Source organism: Polistes fuscatus, unplaced genomic scaffold (assembly GCF_010416935.1).
Source record: "Polistes fuscatus isolate 324 unplaced genomic scaffold, CU_Pfus_HIC Scaffold6, whole genome shotgun sequence".
Taxonomy (NCBI): Eukaryota; Metazoa; Arthropoda; class Insecta; order Hymenoptera; family Vespidae; genus Polistes; species Polistes fuscatus.
The window spans coordinates 4,552,005-4,571,651 of NW_025113140.1; the positions used below are offsets into that span (position 1 = coordinate 4,552,005).

Here is a 19,647-nt window from a genome sequence, read left to right on the forward strand (position 1 = left end):
ATTTCCCAAATTTTCGAACGATTTATCATGGACACGGTGCAACCAGCTATCAAAACGTACACGTCAATAATAATTACGGAGGCGTTTCTCATTCCTCGAATTACGCGGATGAAGCGTTGAATGATTTCGGTTTGACAGTGCATCATGACACGGATATCGTGCCAATTTTAGGACGTGTCAAAGAATTAGAACACGTTGATCAATCAAATGCAGGTAAATAATATGCTTTAAGTATTCATCATTAATTGAAATTGTAACGTATATAAATATATCAATTATGTACTTTTAGAAATATCTACTTTTAATGGATTCGTACCAACCTATCATAATCTAGAAACGGAAGATCATCCATATTTTGACGAACATTATGAGAATCATTTCGATCATGATCTCAGACATCACATATAACAACTTGTACATAGCAAACAAATATTTTTAATAAACGTTGATAATAAACGATTTACCATACTTAACTATTAATCTCTTTATTTTGTCTTATATATATATATATATTTATATATATAAATTTTTTATATTTTATTTTGTATTTTTTAATTTTCGTTATACACATACGTACATATATGTGTCGTTGTATGTACTCCAAATACCGTACACAAATTTTCAACATAAGTACGCATATATGTACGCATAAATTAGTATAACAACTTACGTGTAAATAACATTATTAGTTATTATTATTATTATTATTATTTTTTTTTTTTTTTTTATTATTATGAAAACAACGATGTGGTATTTGTAATGTTTTCTTTTATACTAGGCTTCGATTTAAAGCTATTTACAGTGATATATTTGGCTCGCGAATTTTTATCTTTGTATTTTTTTTTTTCTTTTTTAAACCACTTTGGACCATTCGGACGAGATAAATTTTTCTTAAAAAGATGAACGGATAATCAAAGTGGTATAATATATATATATATTTATTTATTTATTTAATAATTATACGCGTTCAGTCCGAAGAAATGACTCCAAGGAGCTGTTATTTAATACTCTAAATAATTCTAGCCGACACAATATTTAAATCGACTATTTAATTCCTCGTTTCAATTTTATACTCTCAAGATATTATCATCGTATTGTTTAATGGTCGTGAAATCATCACAGTTAAACACTGTAATTAGGCATAAATAGATACGTTCATTTATGTGAAAAAAATGTATTCGCATAAATGCACGTTCAATAGAATCCGACGATCAAAAAATATCTGGTTCAATAAATTCAATGGTGTATTAATTCGAACGGCCTTGTTGTTGCATCACGTTGTTATAATATTAACGCATCATTATACGTTACGCTATGTATATATATATATATATATATAATATTAATATTATATAATATTAATATATAATATAATATATATATATACTCTTTTTTAATTTTTTAATTGTTATATTAAATCGTTATTGTATTTTTTCCATGTACATTATATTGTACCATGAGATATATAAAATACTAATACATAAACATACCTATACATATATATATGTATAACTATGTCTATGTATAAAATATTTTATAATTATTATTATTACCATTATAGGAGAACTTGACTAGATCACTTTAGTTTTATTGACTCTCTTATTATCCTAAATAGTTTTGCTCTCGCAGCGACGGAAAGTGCGGAGGTATATATATATATATACTGCTTTTTTTATCTTTCTTTCTTTCACATTTTTTTGTTTTGTTTGCATTTTTCTTTCCTTTTTTTTTATAAAAAAATATTCAGAACAATTAACTAGGTACATTAGGTTTTGATTAATTTGTCCCTATCGTATCCCCCAACGTTCTTGTAGCTACGAAATGAACGATGAGTGATTCGAGAACGACAACTAATTATGCTTGATCCCAATTCCAATTATAATTACTGATACAGCGTATCCGATATAGTTAAGAATTTCTAAAAGAATACTCGTCCCTTGTGGACGATCACGTGACTTGGAACTATTACTTGATACAACATCGAAATCAAATCACGCGTAAAATTCTGTCTTCGGTCCCAATTCGTATTCCATTTCTTCGTTCTTGTATACATCCATTATCTAAACAGAAATACAAAATCGCATCTTTGTATGATAAAACTAAACTCAATGTTAAATCAGCAGACGATTGCTGTTGATCTCACAAAAGATAATAAAATTGTCGATAAAAATATGATTATCTTAATCTCAATACTATATACCTGGTCCCTTACCGCATTCATATCTTTCTGCAGTTCCTCCATTTGTTTCTCGTGTATGACCTTGAGCTTCTCCTTCTCCCTGTTCTGTATCATCTGTGCAATCTTTCGTTCCTCCATGAATTTCTTCGTATTGTTTTGCTGTTTCTCCCTAAGTCTACCCTCTTTGATACCACGTGTCTTCAAGGTCTTATCATTCATCACCTCTCGCATACTCTCTACAGATAACTTCGCCTGTCTGGCATTCATCTCTTTGATTTCCCGTTCGTGTCTTGCTGTCAACTGTTTTTGTTGAGCTGTTTGTGCTGCCGTACATAATTTCCTTAATTGGATTCGACGTTCCTCGAAATGAACTCGTACAAGATCGCGTTCCTCACGACGTTGTCTATCTGCCAGACGAGACCATTGACCTGTCTGTTCGTTCACTGCTTGTCGTACTATCGGATCACTTGATAATTCTGATTTACTGGAACAGCAAAAAGGTAGAGTTTAGTTTAACTTGAATAATTCGATTTTGTTAATAAGACATATCAAACACATGCGGTTAATAATTGTTGTGTTTTCGATATATGCTTTTACGTAAACGTAATTACAAATTTTAATAATCAAAAATCAACCTAATATGATTGTTTCTAGTAAAAGGTTATACATACTAGTTTTGGCTTAACTATTATATTTAACTGCTTAAAATCCCTGATTGCACTTTTTAGACTTCATGTTGAAAAAATCAACTTCAGTTATGTCATCAAATGACATTAAATAAAAAAGTACTATTGTATTACTTGAGTCTTATAACAGGAAGATTTTTCCAATAAAAAAAGACTCTAGAACTTAAAAAGTTAAATACAAATTTCAAACTTACTTCTTCCCTTTGATGATTTTTTCTATTGCAACGCAGTGCTGTTTTTGTAAAGACACCTTTTCTTTCTGATGCCTCTTCTTCAAAGATTCCAACTCCTTTTGATGTTTTCTTAAAATCTTTTGATAACCTTTCTCTGATTTCAATGACTCCACAGTTATCGGATCGAATTTAATTTCCTCTGTACAAAAAAAAACAATTCAAGTAAATAAACAAGTAAACAAGTAAAGGTTAAAAAAGAAAAATTATCTTTGAGATTAACCTCTAGGTTTTGCAGCTTCTTGATGCTTAGAGGGCATAGAATTGGAACTACTTTTACTGTCACTCTCTTCAATTCCAAGTCCACGCATCTTATTTTGCGACATACTCTCAGTTTTTTTGAATGCACGAGGTGCGGTTAAGGCGTCCATAAATTCTTTGAAAAAAAAAAAGAGAAAAGAAAAACCCCGTTATAACTCGATATGTAAGAAATAAAATTTATTATTGATTATATTTTATCATACCTTGGAAACCATCCGGTACGTAGATCTTTATTTCTATATTGCAAAAGAGCATAGGAAGGGACATAGGAAAGTTTGCTTCAGTACGGAGAGATATATGACGATAGCCGGATTGCAAACCGTCTAAAGGAACTATTCTTTGGCCAAGAAGTTTTCCGTTTGATTCGTCATAGACAGCGAATCTAAGAGCAGCCAAATCCGGTAAGACGACTTTTCTAAAGAGGAACGGCTCTTCGTTGTACACCGGATTAAGGCCATTCGCTGGTACAACTCTCGTACGGAATTCTTTTCTTATTGTGTCAGTTGGTAGACCATACATTTCAACTTCAACGTATGTACCAACCTTTTTGTCCGAAAGGAACTGGCCCGCTATTACCTAACAAAAAGATTTCAATAATACATAGGCGTTATATGTTACTGAATAATTGTTGATATATTTTACCTGTACGCTACATTGTATAGCGATTACTCCATCAACTGGACTTTCAGCAAACGGATCGAAACTTCTATCAGCACGTCTCATGAAATCCGGTTTGAGGAGATACCCTGAGGATCCATTATATTCGAACTTGCCCTGGTTTAGTTGCATTGGCAAATCCGCTGTTTGAAAGTTCAGTGACACCATTTGACAACCGGCGTTCCAGAAGACCTAGTTTTGAACAATCGATCGAACGAATATGACTAGTTGAACGGATTCTTTACCGTTCTTACGAGAAATGTCTTCTCGTCCAACATTACCTGTGGCATATAATTCGAGGAATCCGCTCGAGTACCTTTCGGATATATTCGGCTCATTTGACGTTTATTATAATTAACAAATTCGATGGCTGATGTCTTCAAATAATTCAGTCCAGCCGTTTCCGCAAAGGAAGACATGTTATGGTGTATGTTCTTTTCTACAAGAACAAATATATATTCATGTATTTATAATTTCAAATTCGCTATGATATTTAAGTTGCAGAGATGTGTGAAAAATCGTAAATGCTAATCCAAGACTATAGTCGTATTCAATCCAAATAAATCCAACTGTTGTTGGTGTTTTCGTACATCCCTGCAAGATAATAATCCACAAAATCAAAACATACGTTCGGCAACGTCAAAGCCCGGAAATTTGATAGGCTGAGCGTAATTGACCATGGAAGAAAGCCACGGATGAACGTTCGTTGTACTTCCGGTATATGGTTGAGCTACAGCAAGTTCCAAACTTTCGCCAAGACCAGTTGGACCACTGCCAGATTGTTGTTGCGGAACACCGGTAGTAGATGACGTAAGGGAATCAGTCGAAGTTTCATCCTGAAGATCAAGGCGGAAGCGTTCTTATTCTCGAAGTTCGAGTATCCCCGTTGACCAAGGTCAATTATCGATTGTCTTATCATTTAATCAAAAAAATATGTACTTACCTTCGAAGGTTGCTGTTCAACGACAGCAGCTACGACAGGTGGCGCACTTGCATCTTCTTTAACCTCATCTTCGATAACAAACTGCCCTTGTTTGAACAGTTCGAGTTCTTGTTTCTCAACTTCGGGCTTAAGTCGTTTATTTTTAATCAAAATCTTTCGTTTCAGTAAGTTAGGTGAAGGCAATGGTACACCTGGTTCCAACTGTTTTACGATATATAGACATAATGATTATTATTATTATTATTATTATTATAACGTTTAATAGGTGATTTTTATAGAATTGGTAAAATTGTTAAGAATTGTTGATCAATTGAGTTATAATTTACGATTACCGAATAGAATGTTAATAATCGTAAAATGAACGATGTTTTTACTTGTCATTCACTTTGAATTATATTTTATACTTACAGGGAAATCCTTGATGGGTTCTCTTAATAATAGATCTCCGAGAATCTCGTCGCAATACTTTGCTAATTTGTATTGTTGTTTTTTACTACAGTGATTCTCGAAACTTAGTATCACTGGATACTCAGATGTTACAAAGGCGGTATCTCTGACGGCATAAATGACGTCTTTGAAAAGTATATCAGTACACATTGCTTTACCATGCGTTATTATTGGCTCCTCGTCTTCACCTTTACCGTCCCAGCAATCCAGCTCAACACATCTTTTATTGGAAACAAATAGATTGTTATCTAAACTAACAAGTTGATTATTATTTATAATAACATGTAACATGTGATGTTATTCACCTGCAACCTGCAAGCAAAACTTGTCTGTACATTTCAACGCTACTTTTTCCACCAAACTGACGACCACTCAGATACGTGTTATGGCTCGAATTGATATAGTAATGCGCCAATGGTTGGTCCATGTCCATATAAACGTCTAATCTGTCTAAGAAAACTGGTGCATTCTCATCCGACATCAGGTATCTTATAAAGCCGTCCTTCGTCATCGTTTCTGAAAGGACGTGATTGTTTCTGAAAGGATGCCGTTTCGAAAGTATAAACTAATTCGAAATATAGTAATGAATGATGATTAGATATTTTAGCAAATATATTCGATATTATTCGAAATATATTTAACAGTGAATGACGATTAAATATTGTAGCAAAAGTTTCTAAAAGAAAATACAAGGAGAGAGAAATAAAGAAAGATAGAAAGATATTCATAATTTATGATGAAAATTCTGTAGGAACATGTTCTTTGTTCGGCTTACTTTGATTTCGGGCAGTTTCATTCTGCTCGTAATCGTAGATAATTTCTAAGGCTCGTTTCTCGTCGTATAGTGGATAAAGAATTTCGTTTAATGTTGGATCGCGTTGTTTTTCGTTGAGAAAGGTAATCAACTGTTCGAGGTTTATCGTATCCGCCTTTCCTTGTGTTCTGGAATTTTCCGAATAAATAACCGTTAGATCTAATTTCATTCCTGTAGTCTTTTACTCGATTATTTGGATTACGCAACGCAGTAAATATCGTTACAGTGAAATGATTCAGTTTTCCGTAGGGGAGACTTTCTTACTTACATAGATTGGAAGAGCTCTTCTATGTCATTCCTTGGACATATTTTATGATAAAGAGCGTAAAATGCATCGAAAGTAAAATCTTCCGGTTCTATAACGTCATTCTGCAAGGTAAATGGAAGACGCTTTATTGTGGTTATAAATTAATATATTAAATCCATCTACTTTATCTTCATCATTTTATATTTTAATACTTTTATATAAAATGGAAAATTTAATCCTCTAGATATATTATACATGCATTATCAAAAAAGAAATAAAAAGTATTTAAATAGACAAAATTTTCCTTTAACATTTTTATGCATATTTAAAAAAACTATAACTTTCATTGAAATTTAATATATTTTGTTGTTGGTAAAGTAATATCTTCTAGCATAAAATTTAATTTTATTTTAATCGATTATATGTGGGTGTAGAATATAAATAATAAGCTTTGAATAATTAAAAATTGATTTTAGCTTGACAGGAACCATTATGTATTTTTCATTTTTCTTTTTTCCTCTAAAAGAATTTAATTTCTACGGTTCGCATTATTTTACCTATTATAAGTTTTTGAATAAAAACTGAAAATATTATGAATATTTAACTAGTACAATAGAAATGAATGCTTTTGAAAGTTAAAAATAATTGCAAATTAAAAACAGGCTTTCATGAGTGTCCTATTTCTCTTTAATGTTATTCTACAGAAATTTAATTTCTATAGACCATAATATATTTTATATTGCAGACATATGATTGAAAAAGAAATATATAAAAATGAAATAAAATGCTTGGTACCATTAAAAATTATTTAATGGCAAAACGAACTTTTATGTGTTCCAAACTACTTCGTTATTTTATGGTATAGAAATTACTTTTTTAAAGCCAACACTGCTCAAAATTACTAATTATAATTTTTAAACCAAACAAGTATATTATATTTTACCAAAAAATTAAAGAAATACATCCTAACTCCTGAAAGATTTACAAAAATATTTCTCAGTTGATACTTTTATCAACACTTCTCTTTTAAGAGTTGATAGATCTTTTAAGAATGATTAGGAAAATATCAATACCTTTCCACTCGGGAGATTCAAGTCAGACAGACACTGATAAACGAGCTTTTCAGTTTTCCCAGACGCGAAAGTCCTCGCAACCACTCTCACTGGCACTTTTCCATTTGGATCCACCAACATTCTCAATCGCATCCAACTAAAACAAATTAAGAAAAGGTTCCTTCGTATTTTCATTCCTTTTTCCCAAAGAAAGTAAATGAGAAAAAGAACTGCTATGTAAAACCATCGAAATATCAAACAATCCTCGTTAATTTAAATCGAAATTTATTGAAGTGGAAATTTCATTTAACAACTAAAGACAAAGTGTTATACTCAGTGAAATGAATATTAACATAAAAGTAGAAAATTAGAGTCTGAAAAATATATTAAATATTTTTATTCTGGAGAATTCATTTATCGCACGTAAATAAACCCTGACGTAATCGTGAAAAAATTTTAATAAAACATTCAAAAAAATCCTGACAAAACTTGATGTGCTTCTTATCACACTCAACTAAAGCATATTTTATAGATTGACCAAAACCCTTTGGGCATTCTATAAATTGACCAGGTAGTAATACATTGACCGTAACATATATATGTATATAGAAGAAACTCGAGGTATGTTGTCTTTTTCTTTCTGCGTAAAAGCATCGAGACTAATTGTTTCTGATGACGCAAAGAAAGAAGAAGCTACCTTTGTTTACGCTCTATCACGCGTATATGAACACCTTTTAAACCGAATGCAATTTTATCATGAACAAACTTACTGTTTCTTTAAGCATGTTAGTGGACAAAAGTTGTTGCCTTTCACGTTGTGTGTAATCGATCGTACACCATCCAACCATACCTAAATAAACAACACGTAAATCTTACATCAGACGAATCAATTAAATATTTTTTCATCATTCCTTTCTTTTTTCTCATTTATCTATTAATTTGTATTATTAAATCGTACGAGATGATTGCGAAAAATTAATGAAACGGAATAATTTATTGGCATTTTATCGTATCGCTTACACGAAAAATACGAAAATAAGAAAAAAATAACGATTTACAAGCTTATTTAATTATCGATAAAAAAAAAAAAAGAATGAAATGAAATTTATTATATAAATTTTGCAAAAGTTTGATTAACGAGTGAAATATTGAAAAATAATTTCGTATAATATATAATATAAGAAAAAATAGAATAGAATATATAAAGTATAATTGGAAGTAAAAAATTTTTGCATAAAAAGGATGTCACGTGCCATGATAATACGCGTTTCAAACTGTCTCTTACATTATACTAGATAAAGAACAACCTAACGAGCTCGTGGCACATTCTGTTACTGTTATCGTAATCAGCGTTACCTTGGCGGTCTTAGCATCCGGACAAACGACGTGCTGGTAATTGATGTTGGTATAATCGACGCCTGAACAGATGGTCAAACTTTTTTCATCTAGCTGTTCGCTATGTTTGGCAACTAACTTATCATACAGCTTTGGATCCTTTAACAAGAAATAGATACAGTTATCTACACTTACTTTTTTTACGTACTTATAATCCTTCTGTCAATATTGCATGGAATAATATAAAAGAGAGAGAAAGAGAGAGATAGAGAGAGAGAGAAAGAAAGAAAAAAAGAATTTATAAAGATAAAACATATTTTTTCATTCGTTTTAATTAAATTTCAACAAGAAATGTTGGTAGAAAAATCATTTATTTTCTTTTCGTACCAACGATATCAAATATATTTTAAATGAATTGTACGAGGAAAAACCTTTTTTGTTTTTTCTTTTCTATTATTTTATTTTTTAAATTTGTTTAATAATATTTTATTTTTTCGATCAACATAATGTAAAGATAGGAAGTAAAAACAAAAAAAAGAAACAATTGTTTTTTATTATTTATTCGAATTACCTTTGGCACACCACCAGCACGAATATCGCTCACTTGACACAGTTCTAACACGTCACCGTCCTGAAGAGGAAAAAAATATGAAGAAAGAAAAATTATATATACTCGAACGAGATATATAAAATATATATTTTTAAGAATAAGAAAATATTTCAACAAAGTTTGTGTAAGATGTCAAATAAGTGAAGATAAAAAAGAAGAAGAAGAAGAAGCAGAAGAAGAAGAAAAAGAAAATAAAAAAATAAAAAAAGGAAGAGAAATTTATTAAAAAGGAATACGTCACCTTTCCTTCACTCTGCCAATAAATGAAAAAACCGTACTCGTCGGCCTTGAACATACAGTTCATCTCAAGCTCTGTATTGTCCTTCTCTTCAGACCATCGATCGAAGACGCATCCATTACGAAGTGCTTCCGGCACTTCGATCTGCCAGTTGAATTCAAATCTCTTCGTCATCTTCGTGATCCTCTCTGTTCAAGTTTTAGAGATCGGATCTTGTTTTTCTTCCTTCAAAATAGATTCTAACGAAAGATCGAACAAGATCCTGTTAAATCTTTCATTCTTCATATCGTTTATCTTGAATAATTTTTCTTTTTTTTTATATTTTTTTTTTTTGCTTCGAAGAATATCCAGCAAACAATATTTTTTTTTCCCGATCATTATTTCCGCTTCTAATATATTCTTTAAATATTGTATATTTGAATTACGAGAGAGAGATGATGATCGTCAGAAGAAACAAAAATTTTAATAATGTTCAACTAGTTAACGAATAATATGTTTGCAATTTTAGATTTAATTAAAAATTAATTTATATCCGAGTATTGTTGTATTCGCTAAATAAATATTGAATATTTTAGAAAACAAATTACTATAATATTCGATTAACTCCAAAAACACTGATTAATATTTTCCATTGGAATAAAACAATCCATTATTAATGTTCAAATTAACAATTCCGAACATTATTATCCGAACAATATTTTAGAAAACAAATTACTATAATATTTGATTAACTTCAAAAAAACACTGTTTAATATTTTCCATTGGAATAAAACAATCCATTATTAATGTTCAAATTAACAATTCCGAACATAACTCATTAACTAATCAAACATAAGTTTAATTTTAAAGATCTTACATAATTATACGCTGAAGAGAATCACGTTACTATGTTTCTAACCGCGCTTTCTAAAATGCATTAGACGACATGTGTAAGGTATAGCAATCGATTGAGGACCCTAATAGATATTCACGTATACGTATGTCATCCCTTAATGGTATATTTTATAAAACCCAATCAAACATTAACCTCTTTAAAATCTCGTAAAAAAAGAAAAAAAAGAAAAAAAAAGGAAAAAATCCACAACAAAATTCCCCAGTCAATTTCAACTTCATCATTAATCGTTTAACTTTTTCATCTTATTTTTTTATCCTCATCCTCACGATCATTTTTAATTTTTCATCGTGATAAATAAAATACACGAATAAAAATATACGAGTAGTTATTCGCAAAAATATATATATATATATATTTTTTTTTTCTTTTGTCGTTTACAAGGACAAGAATAAAACGTATAAAAGATTGTTAATATTCTAAGAGGAACAGTTCGCTTAAGTTATTCTTTTATGCGAGGTCATCGTCGTAGCTGACCTCTCCGACTTTACAAGTTCTACACGAACGAAAATCTTTTATTCTTATTCATATATTTCGAAATGACGAGAACCAAAACTCTTAGAAATCGAATCGTATAAAAACACATATATGTACATGAATGCACATACACTTGTATAAGTAATATACTTGTACGATCATTCACCAATATAATTCGAAGATTCGCAACACGTGTGTTTCCTCTTTTCAGTGAAATTTCGGACACTGATGTAAAGCTCTCATACGAAATAGAATTAGACCGAGCGGAAAGCTTTCCAGCCTTCAAAGCGATTCGATGTTGATAACGGTCTAGAAACCAAGTGAAAGAGAGAGAGAGGAAGAGAGATAACATCTGCATAGGATGTTAGGATGTTATTATTTTAGGTGATACATGACACACCGAGTTGCCTGTTACGTCAAAGCATATGCTATTTTTTTTTATCTAGCACCATTGCATCGATTGACCTTTAAACTAGCTTCATGCATAAACCAGAACTAACGAAAGTAAATGCCAATTGTTAGGTTAGTTTTGATGTTCGCAATCGTTTTATCTTATTTATTATTTTTATCGATTTTATATATTAATATAAAATTTAGATAACTTATTAGAAAAATTATGATTAATCAAACTACCGTGTATGTTAGCCATACTATCATATCCATATTATCTGTATAACCTTTACCAGCTTCATGCACAAAGCGGAAAAACAAAATGGCAACTATGAATGCTAGGACATTGTTCGGATATATTATCTAATTTTTTCTTTTTTTATTTCGATATGTAACTGAATAGCAAGAGTAATAAATTATGATAAGTTTTATTAGAAAACTAATGACAGATATCATGTTAATGCATGATAATCCTTCATACATCAGAATAACCTTTATCAGCCTAATGCACAATATGAAAAATAGAAAATGGCAGCTGCAAGTAAAAATACAATACGATTCCTGAACAAAAAGTTTGTTTTATTCAGAAAAACAAAAGATCCAAATTAAATAACTTTTATAAATAATAAAATTAATTTGAGCTTTGTCGAAGATAATAAGATAAAATCTTAAAAATATAATAAATAATAATATCTAATTATTATTTCAAATGATTAATTTAATTGAATTTAAATATTTTAAAAAGGAAGAATGAAAAAAAAAATTATTAAAAAAATGTGTAGATTTGTCGATTGAAAAGCTCGCAAGGTGTCAAATTGTAGAGCAAGTCGTTTAAATTTTAGCACTCAATTTAACAAAGTATAGTAATGAAAAAGGAAGAAAAGAAAAAGAAAGAGAAAAAGAAGGGAGATCGTTTCTAGTTTATGTGGCACTTTTATCTCAGGGGTGCATAAAAGAATCTTAGGGAGCGGAGCTTATGAAAGAGAGCTAAGCAAACTTACGACGTTAAGAGCGTCTCTTCCGGGCCGGGTTGCTCATTTTATTTTCCCTTGGTACCTACGACACGAAAGATCGAATATAAACTTAATGCACTTTACACACATACATAGACACACATATACATGGACATATATTGGACATTTATACAGAAAAGAGAAGATTAAAACCTCAAGGTCTTCTATCTTTCTCTTTTACATCGTACACAAATTTCATACATACATACACACACACACACACGCACACCTATAACTAATATCTTTAGTAATTTCACTTTATTTTCCAGATTCTATTGAACTTTCAATCGTAAATGATTATTTAACAGTTATAGACAAATTGTTTATGCAAAAATATTTTCCATCGTTTGTACAAACATTAGCGTTCAATAAAATCAATCATTCGAGAAAAGCGCAACTCATATGATCTTTGATTCGTGTATTTACTATATATGTATAGGTATAGTATATACGTGTATTTATATATTATGCTTATGTATATATATATGCAACTACGTAGGATCGATTTCAAAAGCGTTTGAACGATATATCTAATGCTTACATATCTAACCGTATGAAAAATGGCATGAATCAACGTTACTTTCTATAATTAAAGTGGGAACGAATATGTGTCGTGATGAAAATACGATCAAGATATCTAATGAGTAACGTGTGTTATACGATTAACACGTCTCTACGCATCTGTCAACTATCATCATTTATTTGTTCATTCATTCGTTTGACGAATTATTCGATAAGAGAAAGAAATAAAAAATAATAATAAGTTTTTTCTAAAAATTTGTACTAATTTAATAAATATATATATATATTTATTTTATAGTTTTGATTAAATTTTTAAGGTAAGCAATTTAATACAAATTTTGAGAGAAAAATGTATTCAAAAATTATTTCCCTGTATCTAAAAAGAAATATAATTTTTGTCGTATGTTTTCAAAACATTGGAACTATATTTCTTAAGTTTTCTTCGAAATGAGCGTCTATTAAAAGATCGGCACACAAGACACTAACTTATGCGAATGAGTCTTTATAACTTGGTTGCTTTGTGATCGTTAAACAGGTTATCGATGCATACGCTTATCGTACACGGACATCCCGAATTCTTATCTCGCATGTCTTATCTTAATTAGCGTACTAGAAAAACATACGCATATGTAGGTACATGTATATAAATCTAGATATGAATTAAAGTACTTACATATACGTAAATATATAACTATCTATGTTTCCCAAGCAAACTTTTATTCGATATAACTTAACTCGTTTGTCAAATACAAATTGTTGAACAAACAATGATAATTATAACGACTTATATACAGTTCTCTTATCTTTTACATATTCTATGTCTGTTATATCCAATTGGAATTGATTGGTATATATTTAGAAACCGATCGATGTTACATACATAGACTCGTCCTTATATTTGTATTTCTGTCATCCTTTCTAACTAATTCATTTAAAAAAATTTGCTTACAAATTTTCATTAATTACGTGTTGACTGTCATACAAATGTAACATGTTTTTGTATAGTAACAACGATTCTGATATAAAATCTGTGGTTTTTTTTAGAAAAAGAAAAAAAAGGTAACGGAATTCTCTTTTTATCAAACTTTTTATAGAAAATTATATTCCAATACTTTATAAATGAAATTTAAAGCTGCATTTTCTAAAAAAAAAAGAAAACTTCGACATATTTTTATTATAGACACTTCGACATATTAAATTATAGACACAATATATTTTCACATTTGCTTATTTTATTCTTAGTCATTCTTATTTTTTTTTTTTTTTTAATATTTCTTATTTACTTTTGAAATATACAAAATACCGTTAAAAATAAAGGTACCGAAATGCTGTTCCAGTGCAGTAAACCATAAAAAAGGTATGGTACGGTTTACAGGTAACCCACATGATTCCATTGAAAGACCAAACATCAATCACAGATGACAAATGTGATAGTAAACGTTTTAATAAAATTCATTTAAAAATACTTATATCGTTAAAGTTTGTTATAATATAAATCTAACAATAAGAATATTAACTATTACATATCAAATTGAAATTACAGACGATGCAAACAAAAAGTAAGTGGTTCTTGTCGTTTCAAATTTTTTTCCTTTTTTTTATTTTCTTCTTTTTCTTCTTTCATAAGAAAAAAGAGGAAGAAAATGATTATGTTCGTAAACGCTTTTATGCTCGTAGAAAATATTCCTTGTTATTTTCCTCTCATAAGAACGCCTCTTCCTTTCGGCTATTAATCTTTATCAAAAGGAACTACTATTACGTCGACGGTAGCCAGAGGCATTTATCAAATGATCTTCTTCGAAAGGTTTTAAGAAAGAACAAGAAGAAAGAACACGATAATAATAGACAAAAATATTACCGTTCACCGTAAATGTTCTCAAATATGATGTTTCAATATGAATACCATCTTTCTAATGGCTTACATTATCAACGTGATATTATATTATTTCATCTTAATTTGGAAAAACAAGTTACACTTGCGTTTAATTTCTTTATCAATACATATTTTTTCAAACTTTCTCAAAATAATCTAACATTAATTTAGGCTGTCATGTTTATCATATAGAAAGGAATGTCAAGCATTTACGATAAGAAATATAGAGAAATGTGAAAATATGTGATTCAACGTATAAAAAAATACTAAATATATTTATGTAAAAATATATTTAATTAATATATTTGTTAATTTTTAAAAAGAAAAAGTATGTGTTTCACATACACACACTTTTATATTATTATTTTTTTTATATTATCCACGCGTTTGTTTAATATTTCTTCCAAAAATAAACATATTATTTTTATTTAAAAACAAATGTAATAAATCTGCATATAAATATAGAATAAGAAAATTTTATCTATCTTTTTTTTGGTATTATTTCCGAATAAAGAAAATTTCGCAACCCGCCAGTATGCATTCCACTGACGTACAAATATACTCGAATACCTTTACGTGTTTGTTTAATATTAAAGCCAAGAATAATATTTGCAATATTTATTTCACGCCTATCGTGTGACTGATGTCACACTTTCCATTAGATTTTCAGTCGAAACTATTTCATGTACATCAATAAAGAATGATCGAAAGCAGCTGATTCTACGTTAAATCTATGATCATAATATCTTATAGTTCGTGCCATGGCACGATCTTACATCTTTCAAACCAAAACCTTGTATACACAAAAAGTGTAAACAGATGAGCAGTAGCGCGTTCTATGAAAATAATGTATTCACGTTACGTGTCTCGTGCTAGCTAGCTTCATGCTTTCGATTTTATCTCTTCATTGCTCAACAAATAATAATGATTCTTGGCAAATTTTCGCAAAACCAACGAATTATTCCCACGGTCGTATTACTCAAGCGTCAAAATGACAGAACTCTAGTGCCTTTTTTAAAATTCAAGCGCCTGGAATTAATTATTCACACGTGGAAGGACACGTTGTCCTAGAAAATGTGAATTTTTTTTAGTAATTTTAATTAAAAATGACAAAAAAAAATAAAGAAGAAAGTAAATTCTAACCGGAAAGAATTTTCATACTCGCACGTAGTATTTCTTTAGTATTCTATTTTCTACTTAAACAACTATTGTTGCTTTAAAATTGCCAACTTTTTTTTTTACTCCTTCTTGACCCGTTTAGACAAAAAAATTAAAAAGAAATAAAAAGTGAAATCTCACACTCGAGAGAATTTAATTTCTTTCCATGATATCGAATTCTTATATAATTTTAAAATTATGTACCCTACGAATATGTTAAGTATACATAAATTTCCTAAAATTCGTTCTTGCTTCGGGCAGAAAAAAGATTAAATAAATTTTAATATAAATTTCATTAAATGTAAATGTTTTCCTTTCTACTTGCTATGCACAATAAACATAACGTATCTTTTACCGTAGACAAAGTAAATTAATTATGATAATAATAAGAATAACGAAAGATGAAAAAATTTGTTCTTCTAAATTTTTGTAGGATAAAAATAATATTTTATAGATAATCATTTAGTTTGCTTGTTTCAAACGAATGGGTTAGCGCTTTAGAATCGTCAATCAATAATTATGTAACTTCCCGTAAGCTTGCTACGAAGGAAGAACGTAACGTAACACGTTTGACGCGACATTGACCGCTCAATTACTTAATACCTTTAATGGCCACTTAACAAAGAATGGAGAAGAAACGAGGGTTGTTACCCGCTGTGCTTTCATCACGAGTAGATCAAAAGCTTAAACCTATGTACGCTAAGCTTCCGATGTTATACTAGTTTTTCTTTTTTCTTTCATTTCTTTTTTCTCGTAAAGGTCGACAGATCGTTCGTTTGATCGTTTAAATAATAAAATTCCGAACATGATTCATCCCATTTACTATCTTCCTATTTAAACATCACACATTAAATAAGGAAAATTAACTAGCGTCTAAGTTACTCTTTTTCTTTTTATTTATTTTTAATAAAAGAAAGAAACGAAACGAACTAGACACGTCTCAATTATTAGAATTTTTTTCTCGAAATATTAATAAGAGAATGATCATCATTATTAATAAAATAATAATAATAATATTATTATTATAATTACAGTTGTTATGTTGTTACGTACCAACGCAGTAACATTGCACAACATGTACTGATAGTAACATCTAACATGCAACGTCTAACTTTCTGATTAATTTAGCATCGTGCCATTAATTGATAAACTAATTTATTAAAGTAATTAAATTCCAGGAATTTTCGTCTCATGCAAATACCGCTCTAATCCTCCATTTTCCTAAAATACAGAAAATTGCTTTTCCATTTTATCCGAGTAACAAAAGTTGTTAAGACTCGCACAAAGAAGGAAAGGAAAATAGAAAAGATCCAAGTTAATGTTCTTAAGTTCTGTAATAACAACCTTGCGAGAGACCACCTACGGTTCACTTATCTTTCTCGTTAAGGCGAATTTATCTTCGCTTCTCTGATCACATAAATAAAAGGAATCGAAAGAAAAATTGCATGGATGGGCGGACGCCTTAAGAGCGAATGAGAAAAGTTTCACTTTCTATAAAACAAAAAAAGGAAAAAGTTTAAATGAATCGAATGTCTTATCGAGTAGACGCGGCGCCTGCAGCTTTCCTTGACCTCGAAAATCCTACAGGAAGACTTCGAAGTCAGGGTCGTCTATCCCGCTTGTCCTCCACCTCTACCCCAATCTCCCTTCCTTTCACCCTCACCCTCTACCCTACCCACTCTACTATTTCTTCTTCTTCGTCTTCTCACCTAATTGTTCTCTTTCACCTTGAACACCTTCCCATAGAAGTAAAGGAATCCTTCGAACCTCGTCACGATTGCTAATCAGTTTTTTTTCTCTTATTATCTCTCTCGTCTTTCTCTGTTTCTCTCTCGTTCTTTCTTTCCCCCTCCCTCATATTATTTTTTTAATAATTCATTCGCGACACGTACAACGAGCTCGTATGAAACTAAGTATGTAAGTAAACGTATGTGTGTACATTGAAGTTGCGTAGAATGGAACCACGCGTACTGGACTACGTGCTTGAAAGAAAGAAAAAACAGGGGAAAGAGAGAAAGAGAGAGAGAGAGAGAAAGAAAGAAAGACAATGGTTCGTGTGTTGGCGGAAGGGTGCTATCGTGAACACGACTTTGAGAGAAGTAAGAGGAAGGAGAACGACTGGTGATTAAGAAACGAAAGAATGAGAGAGTAAAAGAGAATGAAAGAAAATGAGAGAGAGAGAGAGAGAGAGAAAGATAGGTGGGGGCAAAAGGCTACGGCGTGTTGCACCGTTGACAATACGCCGACTCTCTAGGTGTCTTTCCTTTAATTAGACGCCACTCTTCCTGACTAATGAGAACGATTTAAAGTTCCCGTTTGGAATTATAATTTCCATTTAACGCGGACTTGACGATCTGTGAAAGTGAATTTTACTACGTTTTAAATACACGCTTTATTTTAATATCAATGAATAACTTGTTTTTCTACACTTGTTTTTACGTTCTTTTTATATTTTGTCCAAATCTAACATAACTGATAAATGAATGGCGAGTGCAAAAAAGTTTACGTGTATGTATTTACGTATTTTGATAACATTGAAAAGTTATATCTTACGAGACGTTATGACGATTAAATTATCGTAGAAGAAGAGGAAAAGAAGGAGGAGGAGGAGGAGGAAGGTGGGGTAGAAGAAGAAGAAGAAGGAGAAGTTCTTATTCGCCGTTGATGCTGCGTATTCGTGTGCTTACGAGCTCTAACGCATACGTCTTAATATACCTATACATGAACGCACATATACAAAACGGGGAAAGGCACTCGCACGAACGTATATATACACACATGGCTACGATCCAAATAGGTGCACCGTGGTTTAATGTCTTACCGTTTGATCCGATCTTCTTAATGAGAGAAATTACCGGCCGGACCCGGACAGTCCTAACGACCGGATTAATCGTGTCATACTTTTTTTTTTCTGCTTTTATATGATTTTTTTTTTTTATCTTTCTTCCTCCTTTTTTTCTTTTCTATTTCCTTTTTCTTCTTTGGTCGAAGCTCGGGGTAACACGTTTCTTTCGGGATTTGAACTTTTTTCTTTTTATCTTTTGCTTTTACTCGCGAATATCTTTTTACTAGATTATAATAGGCTTGTCTATCTTCGAACTTGTATAGAAACCAGAACGAGGAAGACGCAAGAGAACGCTCCGCTGACCGGACGCCTTCCAGGCGCGGTGGAAGGAACTGACGATGCGGCACCGTCTGTTGACGGGCGAGACACTTGCCTGGCTCGATACCGTTCTTTTCCCCTGCACGCATGCGTTGTTCCTAAATCTTTGGCGCTAGTTTTCATTTTCCTTTACTCGGCCGATAAGACTGATCGCACGGTAAATTTTTCCGCCGATTCGATCATAAATTTTTTTTCAACTATATTATATTATATTTATTGTTCTATCGTTATACCACGAAAACGAAACAAAAATCAATACTAATCGATCTTTCTTTTTTATATAAAATTGCGTAGAAGACCATTGGTTGATACAAAAACTAACTAACAAAAATATATTACCCTTAATTCATAAAAAATGTAATACCAAAGAATACAGAAGTACATGAAAGCTCATATGTCTCCTTTTTTATCTAACCAGATTCATCTTAGTTACTACCGGGATCACCAGTGGGCGATAGTA

The 19,647-nt window shown here is 30.9% G+C and overlaps 1 protein-coding gene across 2 annotated transcripts; it reads right to left on the minus strand.

Annotated features, from left to right (window-relative positions):
* Positions 1–1,567: 1,567 nt before the first annotated feature.
* Positions 1,568–19,332, minus strand: LOC122523343 (1-phosphatidylinositol 4,5-bisphosphate phosphodiesterase-like). Of its 2 annotated transcripts, none has more exons than XM_043645017.1 (20): positions 18,846–19,332; positions 12,460–12,514; positions 9,703–9,938; positions 9,423–9,482; positions 8,873–9,010; positions 8,287–8,366; positions 7,538–7,673; positions 6,486–6,586; positions 6,179–6,345; positions 5,709–5,919; positions 5,365–5,623; positions 4,957–5,157; positions 4,642–4,849; positions 4,295–4,452; positions 3,999–4,205; positions 3,560–3,932; positions 3,319–3,471; positions 3,060–3,237; positions 2,201–2,663; positions 1,568–2,060 (listed from the first exon to the last, which is right to left on the minus strand). In XM_043645017.1, exons 3-20 carry the CDS (start codon positions 9,871–9,873, stop codon positions 1,992–1,994), a joined length of 3,333 nt encoding a protein of 1,110 aa, XP_043500952.1. In that variant the 5' UTR covers positions 9,874–9,938; positions 12,460–12,514; positions 18,846–19,332; the 3' UTR covers positions 1,568–1,991. The 2 variants fall into 2 exon arrangements, with proteins under 2 accessions (XP_043500952.1, XP_043500953.1); XM_043645018.1 differs by having other exon boundaries at positions 2,213–2,663; positions 18,846–19,331.
* Between the last annotated feature and the right edge of the window lie 315 nt (positions 19,333–19,647).

Coding starts and splice junctions, on each gene's coding strand:
- LOC122523343 (XM_043645017.1), bottom strand. CDS start 9,873: ATGACGAAGAGATTTGAATTCAACTGGCAGATCGAAGTGCCGGAAGCA. Junction 9,483..9,702: donor ATTGGCAGAGTGAAGGAAAG/GTGACGTATTCC, acceptor TTTCCTCTTCAG/GACGGTGACGTGTTAGAACT. Junction 5,624..5,708: donor GTTTTGCTTGCAGGTTGCAG/GTGAATAACATC, acceptor TTCCAATAAAAG/ATGTGTTGAGCTGGATTGCT.